General features: G+C 35.1%; 1 protein-coding gene across 2 annotated transcripts; it reads left to right on the top strand.

The window, feature by feature from the left end:
* The first annotated feature begins 2862 nt into the window (after positions 1-2862).
* On the top strand, positions 2863-9684 carry LOC105323253 (FMRFamide receptor). 2 transcript variants are annotated; one of them, XM_011422301.4, is made up of 2 exons: positions 2863-3883; positions 8423-9684. In XM_011422301.4, the coding sequence occupies exon 2, from the start codon at positions 8435-8437 to the stop codon at positions 9626-9628; it is 1194 nt and encodes a 397-aa protein (XP_011420603.3). In that variant the 5' UTR covers positions 2863-3883; positions 8423-8434; the 3' UTR covers positions 9629-9684. The 2 variants fall into 2 exon arrangements, with proteins under 2 accessions (XP_011420603.3, XP_065941242.1); XM_066085170.1 differs by lacking the exon at positions 2863-3883 and adding an exon at positions 3906-4294.

A 9684-nucleotide genomic window follows, 5' to 3' on the forward strand; every position in this document is an offset into this window, starting at 1 on the left:
AAGTGCCCCCGTCAATCGAAGCATGTTCCAGCATTGGTATTTCTCGATTAGGAGAAAATAGCGACTCGACAAGATCAGAAAAAACAAACCAGCATCAATCACGACCGAGGCTGACATTTTAGGATTAGAATAATGGCTTATTTGCTTTCGTGGAGGAAATGCCAGCCTGTTCTTTTGACTGATGCACCGCTGCAGTGTCACGTGACTACCATATCCCCCGCCGCAACATCATCAATAAGATGAGGGCTAATGGCAAGGAGAACGACCCTCTAAATCAGATTTTGGATTCATTCAGCGATTTCTAAACAGATCATTGGGCAATCAGTAAACAAATATCGGGTAATGTCCTGAAATGACAGAAGAAGTTTCCATAGTTATGTATCTTTCACGTATACTTACAATATTTGATGTATTTGGTAATTTTGCTTCATAGGATGGTGATATGAAATGCTTTTTTATATCAGAATTATATTGATATCATATAGTAATGATATAAGATTTGATTTATATAAGAATTATATAATCCCTCTTATATGATTATGGTATGATTGAAATTGCATGGCAATTAATAACATGATGTAACGATAACAGTATTATATGATATCATAAGATTTACGATATGATTCTGATATGATGCCATTTTTTATCAATCAGCGGGTGCTCAATGACATAAGATTCATAATATTTTGATCTGAGAATTTCATATGTGGCAAAATTTCAAGCGTATGGTCTAGTCCGATTTTCTTATGTAGATATTTGGCTGGGTTTGTTCTTTTCGAAATCGTTTATCAAATGAACGTGATACTTTTTATGAACACAATATATTCAATTTTCTTGTAATTCAGAATGTCAGTTGAGACTGTTTTATCTTGTAGGTCAAATGTAGCATACATGTAGGTTAGTATGCCAAATGCAGCATATATTTACTTGTACAATAAATACGGGGTTGATATAAGAGCTTGGAGAACTCTAGAGCAATATCAATGGTTACGATGACCGATTTATTGGACTGAGAGATGAAAGTAGCTCTCCAGAGCCTGCTTTTATAAATTAAATCGAGTCTTAATTAACACTGTTGATGTAATCGGTCGTTCAACAGTACTGGTCCCACCAAAACTAATTAACCCGAAATCGCTCTCTGTTCCTTGTCAATTTCTTTTCATTCCTGGGAGACGTAACCCTAAAGTTCTTTTCTCTTTCTTAAATTGCCACGATTTACTACAGAATTAGAATACTTGTTTACGTAAATAAAAAAGATAAAAAAAAAATACAAACAACGGAAATGAAATAGGAGAATTGAAAGTGCATGATGTTGTTGTTTACAGAATGAAAGAGATGAAAATATTAACAGCGGAAATGAAATACATGCCAGACCAGTATTTTGATATCAAAATTACATTAACCTTGTCCCAATCCCATAACAGCCAAGATATAAATAATTTACCGCGTGAAATACAAACATGTTTACGTAATAAAACATATTTATCCAGTCAAGTAATTATAATTAAGGATGCAACTGAGACTATGGCTCGGTCATACCGATCCTCGACTACAATGTAACATTTTATAGACGACTGTTAATAAGTTATAATGAGTAAAATCATCTAACGTTAAGTCTAAACCATCACGTCGTCATTATTGTCAACAATTTAAAATGCATGCTATATTTTGCTTGCAGAACTCGTGGAACATTGTTAAAATGTGGGCGAAGGCTTGGCTGTTTTATATTTTCCAACTTAGTCGTAGCAAAATCTGAAAAAGCCGATATTAGGGCGGCATACCTCTTCTCTTTCTGCTTAAGTTACATTCTATCAAGTATGTCGACATGCACGATAAAAATGTCAAAATGCAAAAAAAGCCATGCTGTATAGACATTTGAGAAAATCACATTCATATAAAAAAAAAATTCCAAAGCATCAAATATCGCCCATATGTCACTTCCACGTGCTAGATGCTACTTATTTATGTCGACATGCAACTTAGTTATGTTGACATGCAACTAATATGGCAACATGCAACTTATTTAAGTCACCAAGTTATTTATTTATGTCAACACGCAACTGATTTATGACAACTTATATATCTCAAAAAGATGCACTTAGGCATACTCATCCCGCATGTCAATATCACAAAGCTACATGTTAACCTAAAAAGTTGCATGTCACCATAAATAAGTTGCCTGTCAACATGTTGATGTCGCTTGCCAACATACGTAAGTAGCATTTAGAATGTTGGAAGTCACATGTGGGCGATATTTAATTTGTTTAAACTATTTTGATCTGCTTGCAATTATTTTTTGCATTTAAACACAGTAATATTGCATGTTGACACATATCGCATATCGACATAGTTTGGTAAAATAAAAAAAAATTGCACACGGGACAGAAGTATGCCACCATACATATGCACACATGTTATTTGGGGAACAGATCTGTGCCGAATTAGATGTTTCTTTAATATATATATATATATATATATATATATATATATATATATATAAAGAAACATCTAATTCGGCACAGATTTTTTTTTTTTTTTTTTTTTTAAGTAATTTGTATGTAATTTATTGGTTAAAGTGACATGTGCTGGATGATCAACAAACTAACCATTAGATCTACCTAAAAAGTTAGGATATAATTTGTTTAGCTATTTTTTATTATTCAGTGAAGAAAAAATCCAAATAATTTACCTTTTTAAGGCATTTTTCTATATTTTTATATGGACCTCTTCTTCTGAAGGAGATCAATACAGTCTAAAATTGGTCATGACAATCGAACCCTTTAATATACATGTACATCTTATGCCAATGGTGTTTTATTTACGTAATAGTTCAAAGAATGCCTAGTGCCGATATGCCGATATGCACTTTTTAAAGTGCGGTGATCGAGATTTCTCACTCATATTGTGTATTGTGTATTTCTGACCCGCTGTGAACCACTGGGTTCTCCCGATACACGGCCATAGGATTCCGGAGAGTTCCTCAGCAGAAGGGTTAGCAATGGTTCTACGGTAACCGGTAATGGGATCCGACAACTTGAGCAAATGCTGTTAAATCTGTTTTTTCCACAGAGATCGGCGATATTAAGGGACACTTGGCCGTATTGACCGTATGAAGAACGGACACAGAGGCTTTATACCAACATGCGACAGTTGACCACAAAAAACAAAAAAGTTTTAATTGGGAAATTTTGATTTGTGAAATATCTGGATATTTTTGGCTGGCGTTAAATGGAACGAGTTCTACAATATTGTATACAGTGGGAATTTAGTAAGTTGTGTTCTTGATTACGATTGCTGAAAACATTTGAGGTAATTTAACGGAAAAGAGACATATTCAGCTGTGTCACAGTATCCGCGGTCCTGTTGTGCTATTAGACGGGGACGCCGCCAAATCCGTGATTTTTTTGTCCGTCTGCAACACATTTGAATGCAATAACAAAGATCTTGGATGAGGAGAAATGAGATCTGTTGACGAGGGACAGGCAATGTAGATGAGGATTTGTGGTAATTAATCGCTGGTAATATATTGGTGGGGACCAAGAACCGCTGGCGGCCCACTTGGAGAGGTATATGCAGTCGGTCATAGAAATACCGTGCCAGACCATTAATCTAAAGTCTTCTACGATTACCATTTTACAAACAACGAAACAAGGCAATTCTGGAAGCCTGACATCCACGTTTTTTATAGACGTACACAGCCCAAAAGTTCAATAGACAACGATCAGATCGGAGGTGGGAATGCGATGTTGATTTGTGCTTTAAGTCTGTTTTTCTTATGTGTTAGAACTTGCCACGGTGTAATTATTAAGGACTTTGACAGTAGGTGTTGTAGATGAAGCAATGATGAAGATAATACAAAACCATTTCAACTGAAGTTAAAAATGTAAGTATTTTTATTATTACTTTCTGGTTTTGCGGTTTTATTATCGGGTGGGAGGAGGTTATAAGTAAATGTATCTCGACCCCAAGGCCATGTGCTTTTTGTATAAGCACTTTTCACTAAACTCTCTCGACGTTGAAGGGTCGCGTGCGCTGTTTGAGACATGGTTCTCAGTGACCACCTATGGATCCTTTATGTACATAAAAGTCTCAGAAGAACGTATTTCCGATCAGACGGTGATGTGTTTGTTTCCTGGTGACCATCATGATTATCCCTCGCAGGCTGGAGATTATGGTCCAGGAACACCATTGACAGGAGCGATTATCTGAGAGAAACAAGAAGGATGGATTCCCGAGTCGGCAGGACAACAGACAGATTTACTCCGGCACCGTAGGTGACATTTCCCGTCCACTAGTAAGTTCCGGCTGACCGCTAATTGGAGACAGATTTACCAGTTCTAATTGAGAGGAAAACGATGTCTTCAAAAACTCATAACTATATTTCACGCGCGGTTACGTTTGATGCTCGAAGATACTTTTTAAGAGATATAACGAACGCATCTATACGGTTAGGCTTGTCTGGTTTTAATTTTGCACTTTCACGAGCCATCGCGTTTGCTTCACATGAATTGATATAAAATGGACCATAATTGAGAAATTTTTAAACATATTTTGTTTACTTCATAAACTTGAGGCATATCTCTGAGAGAGAGAGAGAGAGAGAGAGAGAGAGAGAGAGAGAGAGAGAGAGAGAGAGAGAGAGAGAGAGAGAGAGAGAGAGAGAGAGAGAGAGAGAGAGAGAGAGAGAGAGAGAGAGTATAAGATCTTATGGATGATTCTGAGGAACAAAATAAATTTTCGTGAATTTCAGATTTTTATTGATGCAGAAATCAACGACTTTGTGGGTTTCGTTCAAAATACTCCGATTATCCCTTGTATCAGAGTGTTTGAAGAGTTTGTAGGCCGAATAATTATCGGGAATGAATATCTAGCGCCTAACAAAGGAATCGTTTACCGAAACTTATCCCTTTTCTTAATCATTCAGTGCCGTGCGATCGCTCCTAATCACTAAAACTTTCTCGTGTAAAGGAGACCACTATTTCAAAAATACGAAAAGATTTTATTTCAAGTTATAAACGGCAGGATCCTGAGCAAGCCCCTTATCTTATTAAAAAGGAATTAAACATTTGGCTCTAAACGAGATTTCTCTGAAATTAAAACTCAAGCCCGGATGTTGCGTGGAAACTCCATCGATTTGGACTTCGAGATTGCCATACAATCCTGCTATAATTAACAAAGTTAGCGAGCTTTGTTATAGGCGATATCATAAAACCATTTTCTTCTTCAATCTAAAACTACGAAGGCTTACCATAATCCGGTTATTTTGATACTTTAATTTAATAATTTTTTAATACTTTAATGTCGTGGGATGTCCCAGAGCATCCCAATCTGCAGCCTTCCTTTAACGTGAAACTCTGGAATCGGTTTAATTAACTAATCAAGGTCGTGACCCTGGCTATTTAAGGAGGCTGGTTGGTCAACAAATTTACCATTAAATCTACCTCATCATAACTGACTATTTTGCCATTTTCTAATATATAGGTGTTACATTAAAGTTTTAAAATTCAGAGAATTTAAAACTATCTTGAACAATTTAAATTGTTATAGTTTTAAATTCTTTGAATTTTAAAACTTTAATGTAACATTAGGAAGAAAACTTCCAAATATCTAAGCTTTAGAATTTGAATGTTTTTTATATATCTTTATACAGAGCTCATTTTTATGAGGAGATAATTACAGTCTAAAAATGGCCACTGCCATCAAGCGCCTAAGCTACCTTTTCAATTAAGATAAACAAGGAAGCACTAAATGGCAGCGTTACACGTTACATATGTTAGTTTAAAAAAATACTAGATATATCTCGTAGCTACAAATATTAATACATTTAAGCATTGAATCATTATTTTTTGAAAGCTGTGGTCTCATAACTGCAACGGTGTGTGCATACAAATTGAAAAACGCGCGCTAGCGCGTTATGATAACTTATTTGCACACACCGTTGCAGTTATGAGACTACCATTCAGTGCTTATATTTACGTTTTTAGACATTTATTTCTTTCTCGCAAACATGATTTGTTTTTAAAAAGCTCTGACTTATTCAACGAGTAATGCAAAATTAACGGAAGAGCCATTGGAACATCCAAGTTAAGCTGACAAAAATAGTGCATAGCGTTTTGAATTCTAATTACACAATTTTCTTTTTCTTTCTGTGATTTAATGAATCTGCTTTTGGTACACTAAGAAATTAATTAATTGAATTCATTTAACCGTCAAAATATATTTACATCAAAATATTAATCAGCGTAAGTATAATATCAGGTCGTGATCCGGTTTGAAGTCGCGAGAAGAATCAGTTCATGTTCTTCGAGAAATACATGTACTGAAGGAATGATGAATGTATTCCTACGCCCCAGATTTGGTGAATGGGTCTTTTGTGTTATGCGTAAATACCACTCAAATCAACCGATGCAATTTAATAGAGGGAAAGAATTGAATGTAAATATATGATTTTATTATCGTTTTACTTGAAAATACAATGTATACACTTTGTACTGTATGTTAAGTTTTAAGGTAGTCCATCCATAACTATCATATTTCATATCTAATAGATTTCAAGTTTGATCCAAAAATCTCAGTGTGATTTTAAGGGTTTTATTAAATAATAAAGATTCACCTTTGAAATTAAAAAAATGAATATTAACAAATTTATCATATGTTGAGGTTAACATTAAAGTATATGGGAAAAATGCATTTTTAAATATATTCTTTAGTACAAGTAATTTTCTCACACTTCTCTTGGTAAAAAGTTGCAAATGCTTTCCCTTTCTTCGAATATGCTAAAATAATTCATAATTAACCATACATATTTTCAGAAAATGATTTTTTTTAATTTTCCAAAAGGGCAGACAACTCTTTAAAAAAGTTTTAAGTGCAAAAAGTTCATTTAACTGACTACATTCATACTTCCGAGTTAGGTTTGTGTCAGCCTCATAGTAACTTTAAAATACATATTTGATGTAGTATAGATCAATCAAAATTGTTAAATTTGCCTTAGTTATGGATGGACTACCTTAATTCACAACACAGTGTCTTTAAATGATTACCTTAAGAGTATTTTAAACCTCAAAACAAATTGAAGTCATATATTTCCTCAAGAGAATTTTCCCTTTAAACAATGATCAATCGTTTATTCGGAAAATATCTTTTAAACACCTATTTTATGTGATAATTTTCAGGTAAAATTCGTGTGAAGAGCTAAGTCACATAAGGTATATTTGTCTGTAAAATGCGTATGGTTAAAGCATAATAAAATAGGTGAAGATGGAGTCTTAGTCTTGATAAACTTCTGGAAACAGAGCAGAAATCCGCGTCGGCGGAGATGCTTGAAAAGAGAAACAAGAAGATAGCAACAATTGTAATGCAGGCATAGATCATGGTTCGGTGTCAGCCCACCGACTCAACACAAATTATCGCGGCTCAAATAGCTCACAGATTGTACAATTTTATTTCAAATCAATGGATTTCATTCACAGAACGTAATTGATTTGGGGTTTTGTATGGCAGAGTTGTTTATTAGTAAGATTTTCCAATCTCTTCAAGTTAACAACGAGCTTTATGACAGAACATATTTGAAGCGGAAATTTGATAAAATATCAGACTGAAATTCACGGAGCGTAACGGACGATGCTTCAATTACAGGACATCTTTTATCATATACATTATACAAAGAATTCTAATAAGTGCAATATACCGAATTATTTTCTTGTATGAAGACATTCATTCTTATCTAATATGACAAAAGTCAGTGGATTCATTTATTGTTCATTTTTTCCGATTGTTTTTTTTTGGGGGGGGGGAGGGGCTTTGTATTCATTTTGAAAACTTGAAAACTTGAATTTCCTGTAAAGCTAATTAAGTGTCTTAAGCTGGTCATGCTGAAGCGGTTTAACTTTTCCAAACAGATTACAACATTTAGTCTGCCAGCTATATTTCTATGCATTAAATTTAATTTTTGAGAAATCAGTTGGTTTTGTTTTGTTTCATGAAATGACCAATGTTTTTTTGTTTTGTTTTTTGTTTTTGTACTTTTAGATAATATTTCTTTTCAACCTCTTCAAGTTAATGTTCAAATATAAGAAAAATGAAGATAAGAAGCAAAGGACAATAGAAGATAAAACCCTTAGAAATGTTAAGAAATTCTAGGAAATAAGACAACTCTATACCATTTTAGTATTTTCCCCCAATTTAGCATAGTATCTGTAATGTGACAGACCTTTTTAAAGTATTACAGTTATTCAAAAATTGATACATAATAATTTGACACATTAGTAGATAATAAGCTTTATCAAAAAATCCAAAAGAAATTGTTCACACCTTCACTAACCTTTTAATAATATTGCATGTATCTGTATATTTGGTAATCAATGGTCGATATTACTTACGCACTATCTTAAGGTGAATAAAATTTGAATCTTTTTTTCAGACATTTACAACTATGTCGATGATAGCAACGATCCTACCGAACATTACAGAGACAGCCACAAATGACTCAAGTGGAAACAAAGACATTTCTTCAGACTTTGAAGAAGCAGCGACATCTCTGCAAGTAACCCGGATTATTGTAAAACAGATTCTGATCCCTATCATAGCTTCAGCTGGAATCATAGGAAATATTTTAAATATTATTGTATTGCGCAACCGGAAGATGCGCAGTTCAACAAACGTGTACCTCTCTGCTCTTGCTGTATCTGACATGCTGTACCTGATTTTTACTTTCACTTTGTCTTTTGTTCATTGCAATCTACCAGAGCAACCCGAATCCGCCTTTTATTTCATACCCCGTGCTCGGGTTCTCTCAGACTTGTTCGGAAACACCGCCGTGTGGCTCACGGTTGCATTCACCATCGAGAGGTACATCGGTGTCTGCCACCCTATGAGGGGTAAGGTGTGGTGCACCGTGGGCAAAGCGAAGATACTCTCACTCCTTGTTTTTGGGATCTCCTTAGTAAATACGTTTCCAGAATTTTTCGAAATGGAAATCATAGAATCTCATAGTAATAATACGACGACATTTTCCTGCGAGCAGACGTCTTTCGGAAAGTCCGAGTCGTACTCCATTGGATACTACTGGTGGTTCGTCACCTTCTTCACGTTTGTGCCGTTCGTCTTTCTTTTTGTATTCAACAGTGTGTTAATCAAATCTGTTTGGCAAGCCAACAAACGTAGGAACGAGTTGTCTAATTTCTCGGTGGTGGGAGAAAATTCCCGCCAACAAAGCGAGCAACATAAAGTCACGACGATGCTAATAACGGTGGTGCTCATCTTCCTACTGTGCCAGCTACCCTGGACCGTCCTACTGATGTACAGGACGTATCTAGACGCCAACAATCTGTATAGGTCTCAAATGACTTTCATCTTGATATCTGGAAATATATGTAACCTGTTAGTGATTATGAACGCATCAGGAAACTTCCTGCTTTACTCTTATTTTAGCAGTAGATTTCGCAGGACATTCACTAAAGTGTTTTGTGGTTGGCGTAAAATTCGGAAGACTGCACGTGGCTCCAGCAGCAGAATGTGGCGATCTTCTAGGTACGCCAGTAGTACAACCACTACTACGTCATCATGCAGATCAAAACGAGACACACTGTCAGAGTCAAGCAAACGTTTGAAGTTGACGACCGAGTGATGTAATTACACTAGTGTATAACATGTTTAGAGAAAATATAAGAAGTTAAACATTTG

Source organism: Magallana gigas, chromosome 5, assembly GCF_963853765.1.
Source record: "Magallana gigas chromosome 5, xbMagGiga1.1, whole genome shotgun sequence".
Classification (NCBI taxonomy): Eukaryota; Metazoa; Mollusca; class Bivalvia; order Ostreida; family Ostreidae; genus Magallana; species Magallana gigas.

Coding starts and splice junctions, on each gene's coding strand:
- LOC105323253 (XM_011422301.4), top strand. CDS start 8,435: ATGTCGATGATAGCAACGATCCTACCGAACATTACAGAGACAGCCACA.